This window comes from Nerophis ophidion, linkage group LG28, assembly GCF_033978795.1.
Source record: "Nerophis ophidion isolate RoL-2023_Sa linkage group LG28, RoL_Noph_v1.0, whole genome shotgun sequence".
NCBI classification, from domain to species: Eukaryota; Metazoa; Chordata; class Actinopteri; order Syngnathiformes; family Syngnathidae; genus Nerophis; species Nerophis ophidion.
Window position 1 is genome coordinate 14,643,189 of NC_084638.1, and position 27,364 is coordinate 14,670,552.

General features: G+C 38.1%; 2 protein-coding genes across 3 annotated transcripts in view; one reads left to right on the forward strand and one right to left on the reverse strand.

The window, feature by feature from the left end:
* Positions 1–10,140, forward strand: part of tsen15 (TSEN15 tRNA splicing endonuclease subunit) — a 26,151-nt gene extending 16,011 nt beyond the window's left edge. For both annotated transcript variants that reach the window (XR_009804780.1, XM_061890648.1), the window contains one exon: positions 9,847–10,140. The gene's annotated coding sequence lies outside the window, so the exon portion shown is untranslated. The remainder of the gene's footprint in view (positions 1–9,846) is intronic.
* The window catches only part of zgc:55943 (uncharacterized protein LOC406337 homolog), a 25,962-nt gene continuing 1,508 nt past the window's right edge, over positions 2,911–27,364 (reverse strand). Inside the window, exons 3-6 of the mRNA XM_061890649.1 lie at positions 18,942–19,021; positions 10,021–10,085; positions 9,826–9,889; positions 2,911–3,814 (exon numbers count right to left, since the gene is read on the reverse strand). Coding sequence (XP_061746633.1) covers positions 3,776–3,814; positions 9,826–9,889; positions 10,021–10,085; positions 18,942–19,021 — 248 coding nt within the window. The 3' untranslated portion in view covers positions 2,911–3,775. The remainder of the gene's footprint in view (positions 3,815–9,825; positions 9,890–10,020; positions 10,086–18,941; positions 19,022–27,364) is intronic.

Below are 27,364 nucleotides of genomic sequence, written 5' to 3' on the forward strand. Positions count from 1 at the left end.
CCCGGGGGAGCACTTTCCAGTACTCCCTCGAGTGTACCCAAAAAGGGTGGGTACTCTGAACTGCTGTTTGGTGCGTAAGCACAAACAACAGTTAGGACCCGTCCCCCCACCCGAAGGCGGAGGGAGGCTACCCTTTTGTCCCTTTTTTCAATATATATTTTTTTAAATCTGTCCTTTTATAATCCATTTTCCACCGCTCGTTACTCTCTGTGTTTCTTAGCTATTCAGGCAAATCATATTGTCTAAAACTTCATTTTCTCATCGATAACATGACATCATCACAGTTCTACTTCCGGTTGAAAACACTAAATGGTAAAAGACACTGCAGAACTTGCAGGGAGCAAACTCGTCCAAAAGATGGCGCCATAGCACAAACAATAACACACCTATTTAGTAGCTGCTTGTTTTTTTTAAACTATGTGCATGATAGCTGTCAGCAAAAAAAAAGTCTATAAATTGGCGGCACCGTTTTTAAGCCACAGGGTTCAAAGCATAGAAAAATAGCGGCTTAGGGTCCGGAATTTGGGGTAAATGCTAGCAAAAGTCAGCTAAAAATGGAGCCAAAGGGATTTGCTCTATTTGCCTATAAAGCACACTAAAATAATCCGAAAGCTTCCATCATCGTTTTATGTGTATGCTGTTAGTATATATGTAATGTACAAACCCTGTTTCCATATGAGTTGGAAAATTGTGTTGGATGTAAATATAAACGGAATACAATGATTTGCAAATTATTTTCAACCCATATTCAGTTGAATATGCTATAAAGTCAACATATTTGATGTTCAAACTGATGATAAACATTTTTTTTTTTTTTTTGCAAATAATCATTAACTTTAGAATTTGATGCCAGCAACACGTGACATAGAAGTTGGGAAAGGTGGTAATACATACTGATAAAGTTGAGGAATGCTCATAAAAAACTTATTTGGAACATCCCACAGGTGTGCAGGCTAATTGCGAACAGGTGGGTGCCATGATAAAAACAGCTTCGCAAAAAATGCTCAGTCTTTCACAAGAAAGGATGGGGCGAGGTACACCCCTTTGTCCACAACTGCATGAGCAAATAGTCAAACAGTTTAAGAACAACGTTTCTCAAAGTGCAATTGTAAGAAATTTAGGGATTTCAACATCTACGATCCATAATATCATCAAAAGGTTCATAAAATCTGGAGAAATCACTCCACGTGTGCGGCCTGGCCGGAAACCAACATTGAATGACCGTGACCTTCGATCCCTCAGACGGCACAGTATCAAAAACAGACATCAATCTCTAAAGGATATCACCACATGGGCTCAGGAACACTTCAGAAAACCACTGTCACTAAATACGGTTCGTCGCTACATCTGTAAGTGCAAGTTAAAGCTCTACTATGCAAAGCGAAAGTCATTTATCAACAACATCCAGAAACGGCGCCAGCTTCTCTGGGCCCGAGATCATCTAAGATGGACTGATGCAAAGTGGAAAAGTGTTCTGTGGTCTGACGAGTCCACATTTCAAATTGTTTTTGAAAATATTCAACATCGTGTCATCCGGACCAAAGGGGAAGGGAACCATCCAGACTGTTATCGACGCAAAGTTCAAAAGCCAGCATACAGGTTTTGGAACAACATATGCTGCCATCTAAGCGCCGTCTTTTTCATGGACACCCCTGCTTATTTCAGCAAGACAATGCCAAGCCACATTCAGCACGTGTTACAACAGCGTGGCTTCGTAAAAAAAGAGTGCGGGTACTTTCCTGGCCCGCCTGCAGTCCAGATGTGTGGCGCATTATGAAACGTAAAATACGACAGCGGAGACCCCAGACTGTTGGACGCCTGAAGCTCTTCATAAAACAAGAATAGGAAAGAATTCCACTTTTAACGCTTCAACAATTAGTTTCCTCAGTTCCAAAACGATTGAGTGTTGTTAAAAGAAAAGGTGATGTAACACAGTGGTGAACATGCCCTTTCCCAACTACTTTGGCACGTGTTGCAACCATGAAATTTTAAGTTAATAATTATTTGCAAAAAGAAAAAAAAAAGTTTTTGAGTTTTGAACATCAAATATCTTGTCTTTATAGTGCATTCAATTGAATATGGGTTGAAAAGGATTTGCAAATCATTGTATTCCGTTTATCTAACACAATTTCCCAACTCATATGGAAACGGGGTTTGTAGTAACATTTATAATAAAATGTAATATTTGTGTATTTTGCTCAGTTTAAGCATACTGAACATAAAAAAGTGACTGTACAATGTCTGTTCTCACCGGGATGCCGATTGATGAGATATCCATATATTACCGTTCAGATGAAGGATTAATCATAATCCCCACAAAGGGTGAAAAAATATGTTTTTCTCGCTTTATTGGGATATAAGTTGAATGTCAAAATTGGCATGTTCATTATCTAAAATTAACTTAACTAGCTCAACGGGTTAAAAAATGTCAATATAGCAGCATTACGCTAGTTAGCTCTGTGATCACGGCGCCGCTAAAAATAGTTTGTCTGCATTAGCACTTAAAACTAAAATGTTTGGTCTGGTCACAAGATGTAATTACAGTATTGTTGGCGTTTTTTGGATGTTTTTCAGAGAGCGTCTATGGCCTCAATAGTGTACTCCTATTAGCTGCATAGTTAGCCACCTCGCACTTGCTGTACTTTACAACATATAATGCATTAAAAATAGAAAAACATGTTCCTGTATTACATAGGGATTGTAAACAGTAGGCAAAATTGCACTTACCCTTCAAACTTAATGCATTTATTATATTGATCTCAAACCAAGTTCCCTTATTTTTTTCTTAAAAAAAAAAAAAGGACCCATCGTGACCAAAGTTTCACTTACATGTTGTATGTATTTTTTGCCCCTGAAAAACACTAAAACAATGCAGTAAATACACACATTTAAATTGGCATTAGCGGTGACAAGTTTTCGAAAACACTTTTATTTTTCCTATAAAAACAAAAGGTCAACATAGAAACAACACATAACGTGAGTGAAATACAGAACGATATGTGACCCCACCCAAAAAACGGGCTCACCTGAACCCGATATAAAGCGGGCGACTTTGTGAGTGTTTTAATATATTGTGATAGGTGAGTAGACAGCGACAACACTTCAAACCTGAGCCTTGTTTAACATAATACATTATAATAAAGGAATGTAGACGGACAAACAAACCTTATTTTGGCCCAGAAATTGTAAAAAAGAGATTCCAAAACCGTTTCCTGAAATGCAAAAGAAGGCAGAGAGACACAGTGGGCCTCTCGCATGAGACATTGGGACGCAGTTTTGCTCCCAAATTGTACGCGCAACTCGTTTAGTTGTATATTCTTATTACCAATATATTTAGGAGTCTCTGTAAGATGCACTGATACACTTTATGAAAAAAGCTATTCATTGATAGATGACTCAAGGCAAAGTAATGTAATTGGCTGAGTTTAGTGTCATAAAGCTTCCATGCATGAAGCCCATGTTACTGACTGACAAATGATTCTTCTGAGATTTTGATGGAACCTGCAATGTACTGTAATACCGTCTTAAGGAGTTGTACAAGCAGGGAAAAATCTCTCTTGATCTCCCAGAATCCCTGACGTCCTATAATGGCTTTTCAAGAAAGAGAACTGAAATTAAGTTACCCCATCAACTCTTGATGTTGGTCATTTGATGAGACAAGAAGGAGCTTCATACTGAGCAGGAGGGCAAGAAGTTGCTCCATAAAGTTTTGTCCTGCTGCCCCTTTAGACTGGTTGTAACACTGGCATCCTCTTAATGTGATGGCTGAGGGGTGCTATGTCATGTCTTCTTCCTCTGAGCAGTAGTCCCTGCCCTGCAAAAGGGAACAAAATAACATTGTCATTTAATCACATCACTACAAACTACAAACTTCTTTCGGTTATGCTTTCAGTAGCAAATGATTGTATACCATGGTTCACATGTATTTCAACTTGACTGGATCGTGTAACTTTAGAGCTGGGTATTGAATTTGGTACTTTCATAGGTACCAACTGAAGGCTGTTGGTACTACAGTGTACCGTGTAATTCCCAAGTATCAAAGTCAATAATTACTGTAGATATTTGATTAGTATTAGAACCGGCCTGCTGCTGTTTTGCACGCACAAATACTCCATCAGTATTGGCGCTAGGAATTTTCAAAATGGGGTCCACAGTAAATCTTTGGGGTGCCACTTTTTGGTCCGTGTTTTGAAAACAAATTATGAATGTATGCATGATTCTGTTCCATCTCACGTTACATCTCATATTCCATATTGTGTTTTGGAAAAAGGTTGTCATAAAAGTTACTTTAATTCATTAAAAAAAATAAAAAAAAATAAAACAAATGTTTATACCACGGGTATCAAACTCAAATACAGAGTGGGCCAAAATTTAAAACCGAACAAAGCCGCGGGCCAAGGTTGAACACATTAACCTTTTAATAGGGACCCAAACAAGTTTTGCATTGAACATTGAACAAGCAAGGCTTATATAACTTTATTGTGACATGCAAAATCGAGCTTCAATTAATAATAATAATAATAATAATAATAAAATATCAATGGCTTTTCAAATAATATTTAAATACAAATGTAATTCTTCTTTTCTATTTGGAGTCTTCTGAGGTAAATATCAAAATATATTGTAGCGTCCCGAAATAGTTACTGCTGCAAGGGGTTCTGGGTATTTGTTTTGTTGTGTTTATGTTATGTTACAGTGCAGATGTTCTCCTGAAATGTGGTTATCATTGTTGTTTGGTGTGAGTTCACAGTGTGGCGCATATTTGTAACAATGTTAAGGGGGGGGGGGGGTTGCCCACATCTGAGGTCCTCTCCAAGGTTTCTCATAGTCAGCATTGTCACTGGCGTCCCACTGGATGTGAATTACCCCTGCCCACTGGGTGTGAGTTTTCCTTGCCCTTTTGTGGGTTCTTCCGAGGATGTTGTAGTCGTAATGATTTGTGCAGTCCTTTGAGACATTTGTGATTTGGGGCTATATAAATAAACATTGATTGTTTATACGGCCACCCTCCGTGTGACATGTATGGCTGTTGACCAAGTATGCCTTGCATTCACTAATGTGTGTGTAATAGCCGCATATATTATGCGAATGGGCCAGCACGCTGTTTGTATGGAGGAAATGCGGACGTGACGACAATTGTAGAGAATGCTAAAGGCAGGGAGTTTTTCGGGAGGGGCACTGAACTTCGGGAGGATTGGCAAGTGTGAGAAATTGCGGTGTTACAGCGGCACCGCTGCTATGTAATACCGGCGGGCCAGCTGTAATATTAATCTGATATTGCCTCAAGGACCAAATTAAATTACACGAAGGGCCAAAATTGGCCCGCGGGCCAGAGTTTGACACCAATGGTTTATGCATATGTATATTTATTCAGTTATAAACATTAATTCACTTTCATCTTTTCTTCATAGATCTAAACTTGACCCCTGCCGGTATTTTTTTCTATATTTTTATTGTAATATTTTCAGAATGTGTTTGTTCTATTTTTGGCCAGAGTAAGACAAAGAAAACAATCTGAAGTTGTCTTTATTTTTTAGTTTTAATGCCATGATTTAAATAGCCCGGCCCGCGTGTGCACAGATTTTCCTTCATGCGGGCCCCTAAGCTAAAATGTGTTTGACACCACTGTAATTTAAACAGTGCCATATTTCGACACCCGTGTAGCACGTGATGTTATTTTCTGATCGCAGACTCCATACAGGTTCAAGAAATTGGACGGGAAACAAGCAGTAAGCCGTATAAAAGGACAGTAAGGCTCCACTTTTCAAAATGCCAATTTAAATTGGATTGGCCATAGACAAGCTACCGATTAGCATGAGCAATTTTACATGGTGATTTTAACATCTCCATGTTTTATAATTCAAACTATTACTAGAATGCATGTAGCAATGTAACAACAGCTGGTGTGTAATAAAGGGAAAGTATTCTTTAAATACATCTGCATTGCAATTAAGTTTTTTCTTTTTTTTTTAAATCTACAGTGGGATGTTGTTCAAAAGCCAAAATCTATACATGTTTATGACACAAGAACAATTCACCCTCTTCATTATTGTGCAAAGGCAACTACTCACATAAGATAGGGTTAATGCATCAGTTGGCTGATGAAGAAGAAGGATATACAGGTGCTGGTCATATTATTACAATATCATGAACAAGTTGATTTATTTCATTAATTCCATTTATAAAAGTCAAACTTGTAGAATGTATACATTTATTCCAAACAGACTGATACATTTCAAGTGTTTTTTGCCAAAAAGGAGATGATTATAGCTGACAACCAATGAAAACCCTAAATTCAACATCTCAGAAAATTTGAATATGGTGAAAAGGTCAGATATTGAAGACACCTGGTGCCACACTCTAATTAGCTAACTAACTCAAAACACCTGGAAACGCCTTTAAATGGTCTTTCGTTTTGATTCTGTATGACACACAATCATGGGGAAGACTGCTGACTTGACAACTGTCCAAAAGATGACCATTGATACTTTAAAGAAGGACTGCAAGACACAAAAGGTCATTGCCAAAGAGGTTAGATGTTCCCAGAGCTCTGTGTCCAAGCACATTAATAGAGAGGCGAAGGGAAGACAAAGATGTGGTAGAAAAATGTGTACAAGCAAGAGGAATAACCGCGCCCTGGAGAGGATTGTCAAACAAAACCGATTAAAAAATGTGGGGGAGATCCACAAAGAGTGGACTGCAGCTGGATTCAGTGCTTCAAGAACCACCACGCACCGACGTATGCAATATATGGGCTTCAGCTGTCGCATTCCTTGTGTAAAGCCACTCTTGAATAAGAGACAACATCAAAAGCGTCTTGCCTGGGCTCAAGACAAAAAGGACTGGACTGCTGCTGAGTGGTCCAAAGTTATGTTTTCAGATGAAAGTAAATTTTGTATCTCCTTTGGAAATCACGGTCCCAGAGTCTGGAAGAAGACAGGAGAGGTACAGAATCCACGTTGCCTGAAGTCCAGTGTCAAATTTCCACAATGGGTAATGGTCTGGGGTGCCATGTCATCTGCTGGTGTTGGTCCACTGTGTTTCCTGAGGTCTAGGGTCAATGCAGCAGTCTACCAGGAATTTTTAGAAGACTTTATGCTGCCTGCCGTGGACCAATTTTATGGAGGTGAAGATTTCATTTTCCAACATGACTTGGCACCTGCACACAGTGCCAAATCTACCAGTACCTGGTTTAAGGACCATGGTGTCCCTGTTCTTGATTGGCCTGCAAACTCACCTGACCTTAACCCCATAGAAAAGCTATGGGGTATTGTGCGAGATGCCAGACCCAACAATGCTGAAGAGCAACCTGGGCTCTCATAACACCTGAGGAGTGCAACAGACTGGTGGACTCCATGCCACGCCGTATTGCTGCAGCAATTCAGGCAAAAGGAGCTGCAACTAAGCATTGATTGCCGTACAAGCTGAAACTTTCCATGTTCATACTTTTCAGTTGGCCCACATTTCTAAAAAATATTTTTTTGTACTAGTCATAACTAATATTCAAATTTTCTAAGATACTGAATTTGGGATTTTCAGTAATTGTGAGTACTAATCATCAACATTTAAAGAAATAAACATTTCAAATATATCACTATGTGTGTAGTGAATTGATATAATATGTAAGTTTCACGTTCTGAATATAATTACTGAAATAAATCAACTTTTTCATGATATTCTAATAATATGAACAGCACCTGTAGATGTGGAAGTAGTAAACCAAATAGTACTGTGCCTGCATTTTGACAAAGACAGCCTCATAGTTTGAACTAAAAATAAAATTAATGATGCCTGCAATGTGTTTTTTATAATCATAGACAAAATAATTAAATAGATGCCAGTAACACTTTTTTTCGAAGGAAATTAGCTAATGGTAATTCCTGAAAAAATGATGCTCATTAGGATTTTGTTAGCAAACATAAAAAATTCATTGTTGGATAAACTAGTATTGTTTTCATTGTTCACTAAATTCAAGTTATAACAATCCTTTATCAGTATCATGTAGTATCAAGCGTCAAACCCTGCTCCGAAAATCTGCGCACTTAGCAACGTGCTCATTGTAGCCATTAATCCCGACGACCTCATTTTGAGATAAAGATATTCAGCACACATTTTTGTATTCATTTTTGGTTAAATTGTTTATATATACAGTGATTATTTATTCAGTTTTTTCTAAGCTCCTGGGTTAATGTTACTTACTGAGTTTACCTACTTTTATTTTTCAGTATCAAATGGTTCAAGTGGGTTAACAAATATTTGTAGTTTAAATAGGAGACCCTTTTTTTTTTCAGGCAAATTGATGCGTTTTGAATATTTTCAATATATTTTTAAACAATAAAATTATTGTTTGTTTTAAGTTAACCTATATTTGTTTATTTTTCATTTTTTGTTCCACTTAATGTTAATAAGGATACGACATTACGCAGAGGTGTACTTACACCAGTTTTGTAGACAAATGATACCATATTCACATCGTGTAAATCGTAAATAAAAACAGACTACAATGATTTGCAAATCTTTTTCAACCTATATTGAATTGAATATGCTGCAAATACAAGAGATTATTTCTTTTGCAAATATTAGCTAATTTGGACTTTGACACCTGCCACATGTTTAAAAAAAGCTGGCACAAGTGGCAAAAAAAAAAAAACTGCACCAGTGTAACAAATTGATCCTGTCCTATTTGTTGTCCCTGCGTTTTCTCTGCCTTAATCAATTATTTTAGAAAGAGGGTTATGAGGCTATTTGTGCAGGCTGCAAAAGTTGTGCAGCTATAAACCCAGCAGAGGGTGCTGTCTCAAGTAAATTGATTGATTGAGACTTTTATTAGTAGATTGTACAGTACATGTTCCGTACAATTGACCACTAAATGGTAACACCCGAGTAAGTTTTTAAACTTGTTTAAGACGGGATCCACGTTTATCAATTCATGGTCACCCGACTTTTTCCAGCAGGAAGATACTTTTTGAAGTTCCATCCATTTTCTGCCGCTTGTCCCTTTTGGGGTTGCGGGGGGTCACTGGAGCCTATCGCAGCTGCATTCGGGCGGTAGGCAGAGTACACCCTGGACAAGTCGCCACCTCATCGCAGGGCCAACACAGATAGACAGACAACATTCACACTCACATTCACACACTAGGGCCAATTTTAGTGTTGCCAATCAACCTATCCCCAGGTGCATGTCTTTGGAAGTGGGAGGAAGCCGGAGTACCCGGAGGGAACCCACGCAGTCACAGGGAGAACATGCAAACTCCACACAGAAAGATCCCGAGCCCGGGATTGAACTCAGGATTATTCAGGACCTTCGTATGGTGAAGCAGATGCACTAACCCCTCTTGCACCTACTGCCCCATCATAGGGATTTAGAGTATCAAAAATATGCTTTTAAGGGCATTTAAGTCATTTTTTGCCACTATAAAAGTACATGTTGTTACAGTAATGTTGTCAATTCAGTGTATTTCCACAAAAGTAAAGATATTCAAGATGAAACCAAAGAGCCCCTTTTTAGTGTAATAAGCATTCAGCAGCCCATAAAAGATGGATAATTGTAGCCTTGAACACTATTTAGTTTTTTGTAAAACCTCACAGTCTCACTGCAATAACAACATGATTCCCATAATGCCCCGGCGATAAACCAGCTTTATGTTGCTTGGTGTCATCTGTTGTGTCCTTACTTGCTGCGGATTTGCAGCAGTGGAAGGATTAACCCCAGTGATGTCATTCAGTTATATATATATATATATATATATATATATATATAAATATATATATATATATATACACCCCAAAGTGGATGTGCGCCTTTGATTAATAAAAAAATAATACCTTTTCAATTTTCTCATCCAGCATCCTGAAGAATTCTTGCTGACTCTCTGAAGAATGGATGCTTCTGTGAGGAAATAACATGTCTTGAGGTATGCAGCGTGCAATTGTGTAGGTTCTGACATGATGGCTACACAGTACATGTGAAGCTATGATAATGCACAAGCACAAAAAGCAAAACGAGACAATGACTCTTACAGCATCTTTCCATTGGATCCTGTTTCATCCATGTGTTGACTTTTCCCAAGTAAAGCACTTTTCTCCTGCAAGATACAAACATAGGATCCAAACATAAACATTTTTACAAATTTGTCATAACTACAATGTCAATATGTCTTTATTTGCGGTTGATTTGGTGCTACCTCGCTCACAGACACATTGCAATGGGACTTTCTGTGAAAACAGCCTGTTGTTACAACACTGGCATCGTAAGTATGCTTTTTAAAGGGGCCCTGTTATGAAAAAAACTATGTTTCTTACCTATTGGTACCTTCTGTTGCGTATTTGGGATCTGTATATGTCCCAAAAATTGGAAATCAAACCATGAAGGCATTGCAAAGATATTTATACAAAAAGATCAAATTAAATAAAAAATAATAAAATAAAGAAAAAAAAAAAAATATATATATATATATATATATATATATATTCATATATATATATATGTCTTGATTGGATTATCCAGAGAATAGTGCTCGATATCGTGGTAGAGCGCAATATGTAGGTGTGGGAAAAATCACAAGACTACTTCATCTCTACAGAACTGTTTCATGAGGGGGTTCCCTCAATCATCAGGAGATTTCAATCATCAGGAGAAATCTCCTGATGATTGAGGGAACCCCCTCATGAAACAGTTCTGTAGAGATGAAGTAGTCTTGTGATTTTTCCCACACATACATATATATATGTATATATACTTTTTTTTTTTTTTTTTTCCTAGATGGCGCTGCTGTAGTGGCTGCTGTAGGCAGGAGCTCTGTGCTCTTGTGTCATCCTTTTTTGTTTCCCTCTTGTTTTCATGTGTTATTATATTTTTTTGCATTTTGGTCCGGGACCCTTTGGGACTGTGTGACAAGGGGTGGCACTTTCGTGACCTCTGTGGTGCTTTTTTTGTGGACTTCTGGATCTGCCTCCCGGGAGCCTTTTGGCCATGGAGACCAGCTGCAGGGTCTCTGCTACACCGGAGCCTGTTTGGAGGGACTGGAGGAGATGCGGATGAGGGGACAGGGCTGCGGAGCTAGCACTGAGCGCTGGGACGGAGAGGCTTCGCGGTGTCTCGACTGGGTGAGCAGGTGTCGGACACCTCAGTCACCTTGGACGTATCCTCGCTCATCCATGCGGACTGGACATTGGCCGAGAGTGGAGTCGGCTGTCTTGGTTGCTTTGTTGGGTCTGCTTCTGTCTCTGGCCATGCTCCCTCCTCCCCAGCGGACGATGGCGTGGAACACCGCAGAGGCCACCACAGTGGATATGTTTCTTTTACTTTTTATTCATAGCTGTATGTAGAAGTGTCTGCTTGTATCTGCTGCTTTAATGTCTTTAATGTCCTCTGTGTTCTTTGATGTTTGATGTTTCCTTCTTACACACATGGAAGAGGGATGTGTACTATGGCTATGAGTTGTTGTTTTGTTTTTTTGTTTTTTTTCCCTTGGCCTCAGTCTGCATCCCCACTACAGGGCCCAGGCTAACACCGATTTGTTTTTTTTGGGTTTTTTTTTATTTTATTTTAATCTTCTATTCTTTTCTCTCCCCCCCATGTTTACCTGTATGTCATCTTTTTTGTAAGGGGCGCTGGAAGCCGGCAGACCCGTCAGCGATCCTGTTCTGTCTCCCTGTAATGTTTGTCTGATCTTGAATGGGATTGTGCTGAAAATTGTAATTTTCCTGAAGGAACTCTCCTGACGGAATAAATAAAGTACTATCTAATCTATCTAATCTAATATGTGTGTGTGTATATTAGGGATGTAATGTATCAACATCTCATGGTACGATATGATGGTATACCAAACTGTAAAATTCTTAAAAATTCCACAGTGTGTAAAACAGAGCTCGGCAAATATTTCGACTCGGGGGCCACATTGGGAGAAAAAAATGTGTTTGGGGGGCCAATGTGTATGTGTGTATAAATTATATGTACACATTTAGCTTTAAAATCCTGCTGTACAGTATGTGTATTTGGGCCCCTTTTTTCAGGAGCACTAACACCAAAAGTCACGATGTCCGATAGAATTCTAAAAACAGACCGCCTCAAAAAACGGAATGGAATTTTACAGTTTTTTTACTGAATGGGACACCCAAAATGTACACTAAATTAAGAAAGTGGGATTTACATGATCAACTATGAACAATAAAACACTGAATATGAACAACATAATGAACGTTACTCCTCTTTTACTTCTCAGACCAGCTCCTCCATAGACATATTTTACAATCAAGCAAAACACAATTAAAATGTAACAAACAGCAAAATATGAATGCAAAGGGTAATAAACATCTACAATATGGTAGGTATATTATCGCTTTTATGCAGAAATTGGTTGTAAAAATTTGCCTCTGCATCTGTTCCTGACACATGTGTTTTGGATTGTCTGCTCTGAAAAAAACCCCCGCCCACACTGCCTTGTTCCTGGTCTGAGCTGCCATTGAAACAATTTTTATAGATCAAGACTTAAAAACAGCACTGCACATCATAAGAGCGGCTACTGTTTTGATTATAAAGGTCTAAAAAAAATTATGTAGAACGTCCGGCGGGGCGGATGTGGCCCGTGGATCGTATTTTGCCCAGGTCTGGTGTAAAATGAAGTGGCAGGAATGTAAGAATCTAATACAAGAAAACAGAGCAACTCTCACCCAATCCCAGTTTTACAGAATTTAGGATATAAATATACAAAGCAATTGAGAAGACATACAAATACAACGCAGTATTAAAAAAAGGAAAACCTACAATGAATAAAAGCAACAGTATCAATAATAATAAAAATATGAATAATAGTTGTTTAATGCTGATCAAAATTGTGATTATGATGTTAATCAATTTTTTGAGCACCCCTAATATTTGGAGTATTCAGAGATTTCCAACCCCGCAAGATAATCTTTTTCAAAAACGGCCAATCTATATTTTTTTGGTCTAGTGGACTACTCAAAATCTTATATTCAAATAAATACTATTTTTACTTGCAAGACAATATTAAGACTCCCACTTGTAATTTGTTGAACGACTACATTTTGCTAAAACTGGTTCAAGATATGTATTACTAGCCAAGATTGATGCAATGTGCAATCAATAATCACGAGACTAGTCAGCCATTTAAATTATGCATAAAATATTTTATACTACAACTGAGGCAGTATGTTTTTATCGATCCAAAAAGTTGTCTGTTCACAGCAAGATTAAAATGCTTTGTAACGTTCATCACTGTAGTTGATGCAATATTACAGACAAAAGTCCTACAATATTACCAACTACAAAAGTCCTGCAGATGGGCCTGCTATCTGTGCCCTGAACCTCTAGCCTAGGGTTGATCAAAGCTGACATACTTCTCGAATGGCGCCAAGTATCAAAAGCTATGATTTTTAGGTTTAAACATACAAAATTAGCTTAAAAAGCTTGCATAAAACGTTACCATGATGACATAAGACAAGTTAGCATACTTCTAAGATAGTGCCACGTATTAAAATGCACAATTTCTAGGTGTAAACATAAAAAAATAGCTAAACAGCTAGCATAAAATGTTAGCATTCTAACGGTAACATGCTAATTTAAAAGACATTTGCATACTTCCAAGATGGCACTAAGTATCAAAATCCATTATTTTTAGGTTTAACATTTAGTTAAAGTGCTAGCATATAACATTAGCATGATGACATAAAAGAAGTTAGCATACTTCGTATATGGCGCCCAGTATTAAAATGCACTATTTTTAGGTGTAAACATACAAAATTAGCTGAAAAGCGAGCATACAACATTAGCATATGTATCGTTTATTGCTAATTTTTCAGATTTCTGATGTTTTTGAAGCTGTATGTAGAAGTGGCAGGTGGTTGCATCAGCTGTGTGCTCTTTTAATCTTTTTAATGGTATTTGATATTTCCCTCTTACTTTCATGTTTATGTACTTTATTTTTGTGTACTTTTTGTAACTGCACTGCAACCACATATTTTTTCTTTTGTGGTATGAATAAACTCTGTCTTATTCTAGCATGCTAAAGTTAGGAGACTAGCATGTGGCTAGATAAGAATAAATACCAAGATGCACTATTTGTAGGTATAAACATACAAAATTAGCTAAAAGCTAACATAAAACATTAGCATGCTACTATAAGAGACGTTAGCATACTCCCAAGATAGTGCCAAGTATCAAAAATCATGATTTTTTGGTTTTAACTTACAAAATTAGGCAAAAAGGTAGCAAAGGATTTTAGCATGCTAACGTTCTCACACGCACCCAAGGGCCACATTCAAAAGTTAGCTACTCTATGTTACTCATGCTGTATGTTCAGAACACACATACTAAAACTGTCTCTCTAATACAAAGATGTCAAACGCAAGGCCTGGGGGCCAGATGTGGCCCGCCACTTCATTTTATTTGGCCCTTGAAGGGCTGGAAATAATATGTATCAATAAAGTACTGTAACTTTTCTTACTAAATGTATTCTTCCCTTCTATTTTGGGAGAAAAAAAATATGTACACCATGCAATGGCAAATTATGTTAACTTAAATATTGTCTAAATATGCTAAAACATATTATCAAACATTCAAATCATTTTTTAAATATAAGTAAATACTAATAATAATGATTTCAACCCCATTTATCCATCAAATTGTGCAATGTAAAAGTAGCAATTTTCTAATATACTGTGATTTTTACAGCATTTTTCTCTAAATGAAAAAAAAACATAATTTTTTTTACTGTAATAAACTGTGGTATTGTTTTGAGATACATCGAAAAATCTACAGTTGTTGATTTGTGGTAAAAAGAACAAACAAACAAACTGGCAGCTCAGGTGCCAAAATGTTACTGTAAAAATGCAGTTTTTTTATTTACAGTAAAAACAACTAATGTAAATTTTACGGTAAAATTCTGGCAACTGAGCTGCCTTTTTTAACCATAAAAACAGCAGTACTGTTGTTCCATTTACAGTAAAATACACAACATTTTGAGGGGAACTGTGGTATCATTTTGAGATTTACAGTAATACATCGAAAAATCTAAAGTTGTTGATTTGTGGTAAAAAGAACATACAAAAAAACTGGCAGCTCAGGTGCCAAAATTTTACTGTAAAAATGCATTTTTTTTATTTACAGTAAAAAAACTAATGTGAATTTTACGGTAAAATTCTGGCACCTGAGCTGCCTTTTTAACCATAAAAACAGCAGTACTGTTCCATTTACAGTAAAATACACACAATTTTGAGGTTAACTGTGGTATTGTTTTGGGATTTACAGTAATACATCGAAAAATCTACAGTTGTTGATTTGTGGTAAAAAGAACAAACAAACAAACTGGCAGCTCAGGTGCCAAAATATTACTGTAAAATGCAGTTATTTTATTTACAGTAAAAAAACTAATGTAAATTTTACGGTAAAATTCTGGCAACTGAGCTGCCTTTTTTAACCATAAAAACGGCAGTACTGTTCCATTTACAGTAAAATACACACAATTTTGAGGTGAACTGTGGTATTGTTTTGGGATTTACAGTAATACATCGAAAAATCTACAGTTGTTGATTTGTGGTAAAAGGAACAGACAAACAAACTGGCAGCTCAGGTGCCAAAATTTTACTGTAAAATGCAGTTTTTTTATTTACAGTAAAAAAACTACTGTGAATTTTACGGTAAAATTCTGGCACGTGAGCTGCCTTTTTTAACCATAAAAACAGCAGTACTGTTCCATTTACAGTAAAATACACACAATTTTGAGGTTAACTGTGGTATTGTTTTGGGATTTACAGTAATACATCGAAAAATCTACAGTTGTTGATTTGTGGTAAAAAGAACATACAAAAAAAACTGGCAGCTCAGGTGCCAAAATTTTACTGTAAAAATGCATTTTTTTTATTTACAGTAAAAAAACTAATGTGAATTTTACGGTAAAATTCTGGCACCTGAGCTGCCTTTTTTAACCATAAAAACAGCAGTACTGTTCCATTTACAGTAAAATACACACAATTTTGAGGTTAACTGTGGTATTGTTTTGGGATTTACAGTAATATATCGAAAAATCTACAGTTGTTGATTTGTGGTAAAAAGAACAAACAAACAAACTGGCAGCTCAGGTGCCAAAATATTACTGTAAAATGCAGTTATTTTATTTACAGTAAAAAAACTAATGTAAATTTTACGGTAAAATTCTGGCAACTGAGCTGCCTTTTTTAACCATAAAAACGGCAGTACTGTTCCATTTACAGTAAAATACACACAATTTTGAGGTGAACTGTGGTATTGTTTTGGGATTTACAGTAATACATCGAAAAATCTACAGTTGTTGATTTGTGGTAAAAGGAACAGACAAACAAACTGGCAGCTCAGGTGCCAAAATTTTACTGTAAAATGCAGTTTTTTTATTTACAGTAAAAAAACTACTGTGAATTTTACGGTAAAATTCTGGCACCTGAGCTGCCTTTTTTAACCATAAAAACAGCAGTACTGTTCCATTTACAGTAAAATACACACAATTTTGAGGTTAACTGTGGTATTGTTTTGGGATTTACAGTAATACATCGAAAAATCTACAGTTGTTGATTTGTGGTAAAAAGAACAAACAAACAAACTGGCAGCTCAGGTGCCAAAATTTTACTGTAAAATGCAGTTATTTTATTTACAGTAAAAAAACTAATGTAAATTTTACGGTAAAATTCTGGCAACTGAGCTGCCTTTTTTAACCATAAAAACAGCGGTACTGTTCCATTTACAGTAAAATACCCAAAATTTTGAGGTGAACTGTGGTATCGTTTTGGGATTTACAGTAATACATCAAAAAATCTAAAGTTGTTGATTTGTTGTAAAAAGAACAAACAAACAAACTGGCAGCTCAGGTGCCAAAATGTTACTGTAAAAATGCAGTTTTTTTATTAACAGTAAAAAAAACAAATGTAAAGGGACGGCGTGGCGCAGTGGAAGAGTGGCCGTGCGCAACCCGAGGGTCACTGGTTCAAATCCCACCTAGAACCAACCTCGTCACGTCCGTTGTGTCCTGAGCAAGACACTTCACCCTTGCTCCTGATGGGTGCTGGTTGGTGCGTTGCATGGCAGCTCCCTCCATCAGTGTGTGAATGTGTGTGTGAATGGGTAAATGTGGAAGTAGTGTCAAAGCGCTTTGAGTACCTTGAAGGTAGAAAAGCGCTATACAAGTACAACCCATTTATTTATTTATTTAAATTTTACTGTAAAATTCTGGCAACTGAGCTGCCTTTTTAAAACCATAAAAACAGCAGTACTGTTGTTCCATTTACAGTAAAATACCGAAAATTTTGAGGTGAACTGTGGTATCGTTTTGGGATTTACAGTAATACATCGAAAAATCTAAAGTTGTTGATTTGTGGTAAAAAGAACAAACAAACAAACTGGCAGCTCAGGTGCCAAAATTTTACTGTAAAAATGCAGTTTTTTTTATTTACCGTAAAAAAAACTAATGTAAATTTTACGGTAAAATTCTGGCAACTGAGCTGCCTTTTTTAAACCATAAAAACAGCAGTACTGTAGTTCCATTTACAGTAAAATACACAAACTTTTGAGGGGAACTGTGGTATCGTTTTGGGATTTACAGTAATACATCGAAAAATCTGCAGTTGTTGATTTGTGGTAAAAAGAACAAACAAACAAACTGGCAGCTCTGGTGCGAAAATTAAACTGTAAAATGCAGTTTTTTTATTTACAGTAAAAAAACTAATGTAAATTTTACGGTAAAATTCTGGCAACTGAGCTGCCTTTTTTAACCATAAAAACAGCAGTACTGTTCCATTTACAGTAAAATACACAAAATTTTGAGGTGAACTGTGGTATTGTTTTGAGATTTACAGTAATACATCGAAAAATCTACAGTTGTTGATTTGTGGTAAAAGGAACGGACAAACAAACTGGCAGCTCAGGTGCCAAAATTTTACTGTAAAAATGCATTTTTTTTATTTACAGTAAAAAAAACTAATTTAAATTTTACGGTAAAATTCTGGCAACTGAGATGCCTTTTTTAAACCATAAAAACAGCAGTACTGTAGTTCCATTTACAGTAAAGTACACAAAATTTTGAGGTGAACTGTGGTATCGTTTTGGGATTTACAGTAATACATCGAAAAATCTAAAATTGTTGATTTGTGGTATGAAAGAACAAACAAACAAATTGGCAGCTCAGGTGCCAAACTTTTACTGTAAAAATGCAATTTTTTTATTAACAGTAAAAAAACAAATGTACATTTTACTGTAAAATTCTGGCAACTGAGCTGCCTTTTTTAAACCATAAAAACAGCAGTACTGTAGTTCCATTTACAGTAAAATACACAAAATTTTGAGGTGAACTGTGGTATTGTTTTGGGATTTACAGTAATACATCGAAAAATCTACAGTTGTTGATTTGTGGTAAAAAGAACAAACAAACAATCTGGCAGCTCAGGTGCCAAAATTTTACTGCAAAAATGCAGTTTTTTTATTAACAGTAAAAAAAACAAATGTAAATTTTACTGTAAAAGTCTGGCAACTGAGCTGCCTTTTTTAAACCATAAAAACAGCAGTACTGTAGTTCCATTTACAGTAAAATACCCAAAATTTTGAGGTGAACTTAATGCAATTTACCATGCTTTTTTTTCACTTTTTAGTATTTTTTGTCATCTACAAATAAAATACATTAAAACATTTTGTAATAATAGTATTCACAGTTAAAAGCGGCCCTCTGCGGCCTAACATAACTGCGATATGGCCCTCACTTAAAATGACTTTGACACCTCTGCTCTCATACGATACTATAATTTTCCCGTAGCCTCGAGGTCGGTGCTGTTTTTAGAATCTTCTCCACTTGCAAATGACAAAATTGTGTGCAATGGATTACCAAAAGAGTTGAGGGGAGAAAGTATTTTACATATAAAAACTCTGACAGACTGGAAAATAAAATGAAGAAATAGTCACACACCTGGCTTTCCTGGCCCTCCACTCCTCCCTCGTCCCCGCTGATGTACTTGACTTTCTCCACTCCTTTCATCTTGTACTCATCTACAGAGTGGGAGACAAAAGAGTTAGAGGAGCGCACATCTTTTTTCGTTGTCGTGGAAATTCACTCGCCCGGCAGCCCTCTCGCTGTTGGCTAACATGCAGTTCTCACAGTTCAACACTTGGCCAAGTAATTATGTGCTTGGTTTCTCACACAGCGTCCTCGTCTCACAATGATCGGCCAGCAGCTCGCACACGAGGTGTCAGACTGATTATCGTCTCGCCATGTTTTGTCTCATACATCCTTCCGAGAGGGAGGAAGTTAAATTAATAACCCAGCAGGCAGAATACATTGATACAACGTTGATAATACATACATGTCCTTTAAAACTCACTTCTAAACAACATGGCAAAATAGTTGTATTTGTAAATTAAGACAACGTTGATGTCTAACGTTGGATCCACGTTATTGGTTGGGAAATTTGGTCGTTTACCAATGGTCAAACCTGACATTGAATGAACGTTGTCAAAAATGGTGTCTTGTGCCTGCTGGGAGCATGGAAATGGCAAACTACTGTGGCAAATGTAAATCATTCCTTGCCGTGTGCAGTCCGAACGTCGTCATTAACCGGACCTGCTGCCAGGGCCGGGATACACACCATGTAGTTTTGTAGCAAGGGTTTCCAAACCCTTAGGATATAAATATAACAAAGCCACCAAAATAGGAGCGGAAAAGGGTGGAATGCCAAGTGGAGGAGTTCAAGTACCTAGGAGTCTTGTTCACGAGTGGGGGAAGAGTGGATTGTGAGATCGACAGGCAGATCGGTGCGGCGTCTTCAGTAATGCGGACGTTGTACCGATCCGTTGTGGTGAAGAAGGAGCTGAGCCGGAAGGCAAAGCTCTCAATTTACCGGTCAATCTACGTTCCCATCCTCACCTATGGTCATGAGCTTTGGGTCATGACCGAAAGGACAAGATCACGGGTACAAGCGGCCGAAATGAGTTTCCTCCGCCGTGTGGCGGGGCTCTCCCTTAGAGATAGGGTGAGAAGCTCTGCCATCCGGGATGAACTCAAAGTAAAGCCGCTGCTCCTTCACATCGAGAGGAGCCAGATGAGGTGGTTCGGGCATCTGGTCAGGATGCCACCCGAACACCTCCCTAGGGAGGTGTTTAGGGCACGTCCAACCGGTAGGAGGCCACGGGGAAAACCCAGGACACATTGGGAAGACTATGTCTCCCGGCTGGCCTGGGAATGCCTCGGGATCCCCCGGGAAGAGCTAGACGAAGTGGCTGGGGAGAGGGAAGTCTGGGTTTCCCTGCTTAGGCTGTTGCCCCCGCGACCCGACCTCGGATAAGCGGAAGAAGATGGATGGATGGGTTTCCAAACTTTTTGATTTGGGGACAGCGTTGGGCTAAAAAATGTGTATGTGTATATAGGGCTGGGTGATATTGGCTTTTATTAATATCGTAATATTTTTATGCCATATTGCGATATACCATATATATTATGATATTTTGCCTTGGCCTTGAATGAACACTTGATGCATATAATCACAGCAGTATGATGATTCTATGTGTCTACATTAAAACATTCTTCTTCTTACTGCATTCATATACGTATGCTCATTTTAAACTTTCATGCAGAAAGGGAAATCCCAACTGAGTCAATTGACCAAAACTGTATTCATTAAATACTATTCATTCTTTCACGGGGGACTTTTTAAATGAAAGAACAAATTAATAGTGTTGCTACCTTTTTGTAGTAACACTTCTACTGCATACTTTGCATTGATTGATTGATACTTTTATTAGTAGATTGCACAGTACAGTACATATTCTGTACAATTGACCACTAAATGGTAACACCCCAATAAGGTTTTTCAACTTGTTTAAGTCAGGGTCCACGTTAATCAATTCATGGTACAAATATATACTATTAGCATAATACAGTCATCACACAGGTTAATCATCATAGTATGTACATTGAACAGCATATTGCTGTTGGCTGCTGAATATCTTCCCACTTGAAGTCAAACCACCGCCAGATGATGGACCCCCTGCTCTTTATGTTGGGCATAAATGTAAAAACAAATATGAATTCTGACTAAAGAATTGGTGCCGATGGAAACTAAGAAAAGGGATTTGGGTACACTATCTGGAGTACAGGGCAGGCGAGTGGGGGATCTTATGTTCGTGGATAGCTCCTCTGGCAGGGGGCTCCCCTCGTCTCTTTTAATGCACAGCATAGGACACATAGCAAGAGTGGTCCTCAGGTCCTGTTGATCAGGGGCAGTAGCTCCACAGCCACAGATCCACTATTAACCACTAATATCACAGTCAAAATGAACGCTTGTTCCCATAGGCACCACAAACTGTTAATAATGTTTAGACAAAAGTGTATATTATATATACTATTATATATATATTGTATTTATATAGGTGTGTGTGTGTGTATGTGTGTGTGTGTGTGTGTGTGTGTGTGTGTGTGATGGATATGTGTGTATTTTGGGTATATGCATGTGTGTATGTATGTGATTGTGTGTGTATGTGTATATATGTAAATATATATATATATATATATATGTATATGTATATATATATATATAAATTGTATATATGAATGTGTGTATGTGTGTGTGTACATATGTATATATGTAAGTGTGTGTGAATTTAAATGTATTATATATAGACAATATATAGCAGCAACCACTGAATTGAATTATATTATATATATTATTGTATTATATATTGTGTATATATATATATTGTATATGTATAGGGGTGGGACCTAATAAGTTTACTTCTTCCCACTCCCTTTTGAGCCAATCTTGACATCTACAAAAGATTAGGCACATGTAATGTTTTCAATGTAGGTGTAAAAATAATGTATATATATATTTCTTTTGTATTTTATGTCATTCTCTTGTTTTGTTTGCATGGCTCAAAATAAACCCATTCATTCATTCATTCATTTATTGTTCTTCCTCCATTTGTGATAAGTTTCGCACCATCTCTCTCTTGTATTGTCACAAGCTCCGCTCGCTCGACCTGCCTCAGCTAATGTTAGCCATGCTGCTACCTCTCTGATCGGCGAGAGCCATCACGCTAGACTCGCGAGAGTATGTGACGTATTAAGAAAGCGGGCTTGTTTTTCGTATCTGTCAGAATGAGAGACAAGAGGAGTGAGAAACGCCTGTTGTGTGATGCCTGCAGCTAAAAGCAACTCGACCTGCCTTAGCTAATGTTAGCCATGTTAACGTTAGCTCTCGGCGAGAACGCAGTTGGGGACGGCGTGGCGAAGTTGAACCTGAGGGTTCCTGGTAATCCCCACCTTCTACCAACCTCGTCACGCCTGTTGTGTCCTTGAGCAAGACACTTCGCCCTTGCTCCTGATGGTTCGTGGTTAGGGCCTTGCATGGCAGCTCCCGCCATCAGTGTGTGAATGTGTGTGTGTGTATGGGTGAATGTGGAAATAGTGTCAAAGCGCTTTGAGTACCTTGAAGGTAGAAAAGCGCTATACAAGTATAACCCATTTACCCATTTAACGTGTGACGCTACATGCGCGACAGTATGTGACGTATGTAAGAAGGCGGGCTTATTTTACGTGTCTGTGAGAAGGAGAGACAAGAAGGAGTGAGAAACGCCAGTAATGTAATGAACGCAGCTAAAAGCCACGGTGTGAGAACATATAATCGAATATTACGATATAGTCATTTTCTATATCGCACAGAGACAAACCTGCGATATATCTTATATATCGCCCAGACCTTATATATATATATATATATATATATATAGACACAGTCGCGATCAAAAGTGTACATACACTTGTAAAGAACATGATGCCATATATATATATATATATATATATATATATATATATATATATATATATATATATATATATATATATATATGTATGTATAAAAAATTACGTAATTTTTACATTCAATTTCAGTTTTATAATCACTTAGCTGTGGGTCACCATAGCTCAGGGGTCGGGAACCATTTTGGCTGACAGAGCCATGAAAGCCAAGTATTATAAAATGTATTCCTCTGAGAGCCATAAAGGTAATATTTTTTAACACGGAATACAACTAAATGTTTGCATTTTTAAGTAAGACCAACATTTTAAGAGTATAATGAGTATCTTCTTCTTTTAATAACATTGTTATTCTGAAGCTAACCAATAATGAATAAATTAGTTCTTACCATTAATGCGACCTCTTGAACAGGTGCGGTAGAAAACAAATGGATGGATTAAAATGCATGAGAATGTTTTATATTTTGAACGTTATTTTTAACACTGTGATTACCAGCGGAATAATTCATTACTTATCGCTGTGTTTTTCAACCACAGTGCCTCGGCACACTAGTGTGCCGTGAGATACAGTCTGGTTTGCCGTGGGAGATTATGTATAAATTTCACCTAATTGGGTTAAAAATATTTTTTTTCAAACCAGTAATTATAATCTGCAAATGTGTCTTTGTTGAGTGTCTGTGCTGTCTAGAGCTCGGCAGAGTAACCGTGTAATACTCTTTCATATCAGTAGGTGGCAGCAGGTAGCCAATTGCTTTATAGATGTCGAGACGATGGTATGTCGTGATCGCAATATGCGGAAGGCAGCTTGTAGGTAAAAAGGTATCCAACACTTAAACCAAAAATAAACAAACGGCGAGTGCCGTTAAGAAAAGGCATTGAAGCAAACCAAAACTAAAACTGAACTGGTTGCAAAGTAAACAAAAACAGAATGCTGGATGACAGCAAAGACTTACAGGGTGTGGAGCAGACGGCGTCCACAAAGCACATCCGTACATGACATGACAATCAACAATGTCCCCACAAAGGAGTCCGTCCACACAACTTAGTCTTGATTACGAAAACAAAGCAGGTGCGGGAATAGCATTCAAGGAAGACATGAAACTGCTACAGGAAAATACTAATAAAAGAGGAAAAGCCACCAAAATAGGAGCGTAAGACACTGGAAAACACCAAAAAAAAATCAAAATAAGTTATGTCGTGATGTGACAGGTTGTGACAGTACACCTACGTTGAGAGAAGAGCTATTGGTTAGTTATGGTTTGAAATCATATCAATTGCGAGAACAACTTTTTCTTGTCAGTATCGGCTACTGAGTTTTTTTTTTTGTTTTTATGCTGGTGGTTTTCAATGAAAAACATGGGACTTGGTTTAGAAAAGGTGTTAAGTCAGTGGTTCTCAAATAGGGGTACGTGTACCCCTGGGGGTAGTTGGAAGGTATGCCAAGGGGTACGTGAGAGTCTTTTAAAATATTCTAAAAATAGAAATGTTTCAAAAATCCTTTATAAATACATTTATTGAATAATACTTCAACAAAATATGGATGTAAGTTCATAAACTGTGGGGGAAAAAAACAACAATGCAATATTCAGTGTTGACAGCTAGATTTTTTGTGAGCATGTTCCATAAATATTGATGTTAAAGATTTCCTTTTTTTGTGAAGACATTTTTAGAATTAAGTTCATGAATCCAGATGGATCTCTATTACAATCCCCAAAGAGGGCACTTTAAGTTGATGATTACTTCTATGTGTTGAAATCTTTATTCATAATTGAATCACTTGTTTATTTTTCAACATTTTTTTTGTTATTTTTATAATTTTTTTTCCAAATAGTTGAAGAAAGACCACTACAAATGAGCAATATTTTGCACTGTTATACAATTTAATAAATCAGAAACTGATGACATAGTTCTGTATTTTACTTCTTTATCACTTTTTTTCAACCAAAAATGCTTTGCTCTGATTAGGGGGTACTTTAATAAAAAAAATGTTCACAGGGGGTACATCACTGAAAAAAGGTTGAGAACCACTGTGTGAACCTATCCCAGCGAAGACTTATCTGAGAGCCAGATGCAGTCATCAAAAGAGACACATCTGGTTCTAGAGCCATAGGTTCCCTACCCCTGCCATAGCTGATTGCATTGTGCTGCAGTCGTTAACAAGTTTAGTCATGGGTTATAAAAGTGAATATTCTGTGCGGTCCAGCCTCGCCCTGACTCTACCTTCAGCGGCCCCCAGGTAAATTGAGTTCGATCTCTCTTTTTCCCACCAGTCACAGACTTCCTGCCTTCACAACAATAGCGTTGCGCCTAACATCTGGTCCAAGTTATGATCATCAATTAAAGGCCTACTGAAAGCCACTACTACCGACCATGCAGTCTGATAGTTTATATATCAATGATGAAATATTAACACTGCAACACATGCCAATACGGCCTTTTTAGTGTTCTAAATGGCAATTTTAAATTTCCCGCGAAGTGTCCTGTTGAAAACGTCGCAGAATGCTGACGTGTACGCGTGACGTCACAGACTGTTAGGAAATATTAGCGCTGCACACACACACAGCTAAAAGTCGTCTGCTTTAACCGCATAATTACACAGTATTTTGGACATCTGTTGCTGAATCTTTTGCAGTTTGTTCAATTAATAATGGAGAAGTCAAAGTAGAAAGATGGAGTTGGGAAGCTTTAGCCTTTAGCCACACAAACACACGGTGATTCTTTGTTTAAAATTCTTGGAGGTGAAACTTTACTATGGATCAGAGCGGTCAAGCGAACATGGATCCCGACCAAATGTCAACCAGCAGTTTTTTCGGTGAGAAAATTGTGGTAAAAAGACGCCTCTTACCGGAGATCAGCGGAGCTTGCGCCATCCATGCAGCTGCCGTGACTTCCCTCAGAGACCTGCGTCAACACACCCGTGGACACACCCCTCCGACTATGTCTTGGCTGGGTGAGCAGGTGTCGGACACCTCAGTCCCCTTGGACGTATCCTCGCTTATCCATGCGGACTGGACACTGGCTGAGAGTGGAGTCGGCTGTCTTGGTTGCTTTGTTGGGTCTGCTCCTGTCTCTGGCCATGCTCCCTCCACGCCAGCGGACGATGGCGTGACACCGCAGAGGCCACCACAGTGGATATGTTTCTTTTACTTTTTATTCATAGCTGTATGTAGAAGTGTCTGGTTGTATCTGCTGCTTTAATGTCTTTAATGTCCTCTGTGTTCTTTGATGTTTGATGTTTCCCTCTTACACACATGTAAGAGGGGTGTGTTCTATGGCTATGAGTTGTTTTTTTCCCTTGGCCTCAGTCTGCACGCCCAGGCTAAGACCGATTTTTTTATTTTATTTTAATCTTCAATTCCCCCCCACCCCCCGTTTACCTGTATCTCATCTTTTTTGTAAGGGGCGCTGGAAGCCGGCAGACCCTTCAGCGATCCTGTTCTGTCTCCCTGTAATGTTTGTCTGATCTTGAATGGGACTGTGCTGAAAATGTTAATTTTCCTGAAGGAACTCTCCTGACGGAATAAATGAAGTACTATCCGGTCCGATCCGGTGGCCATGTACTGCTTGCCTGTGTATCGGCTGGGGACATCTTTGCGCTGCTGATCCGCCTCCGCTTGGGATGGTTTCCTGCTGGCTCCGCTGTGAGCGGGACTCTCGCTGCTGTGTTGGATCCGCTTTGGACTGGACTCTCGCGACTGTGTTGGATCCAATATGGATTGAACTTTCACAGTATCATGTTAGACCCGCTCGACATCCATTGCTTTCGTCCTCTCCAAGGTTCTCATAGTCATCATTGTCACCGACGTCAATCAATCAATCAATCAATGTTTACTTATATAGCCCTAAATCACTAGTGTCTCAAAGGGCTGCACAAACCACTACGACATCCTCGGTAGGCCTACATAAGGGCAAGGAAAACTCACAACCAGTGGGACGTCGGTGACAATGATGACTATGAGAACCTTGGAGAGGAGGAAAGCAATGGATGTCGAGCGGGTCTAACATGATACTGTGAAAGTTCAACATGATACTGTGAAAGTTCAATCCATAATGGATCCAACACAGTCGCGAGAGTCCAGTCCAAAGCGGATCCAACACAGCAGCTAGAGTCCCGTTCACAGCGGAGCCAGCAGGAAACCATCCCAAGCGGAGGCGGATCAGCAGCGCAGAGATGTCCCCAGCCGATACACAGGCGAGCAGTACATGGCCACCGGATCGGACCGGACCCCCTCCACAAGGGAGAGTGGGACATAGGAGAAAAAGAAAAGAAACGGCAGATCAACTGGTCTAAAAAAGGAGTCTATTTAAAGGCTAGAGTATACAAATTAGTTTTAAAGTCCCACTGGGTGTGAGTTTTCCTTGCCCTTATATGGGCCTACCGAGGATGTGGTAGTGGTTTGTGTTGTGGTTTGTGCAGCCCTTTGAGACACTAGTGATTTAGGGCTATATAAGTAAACATTGATTGATTGATCTAATCTAATCTAATCTAATCAGGTACTATTTAACTCACTAAAACACTAGCAACACAATAGAAAGATAAGGGATTTCCCAGAATTATCCTAGTAAATGTGTTTGAAAACATC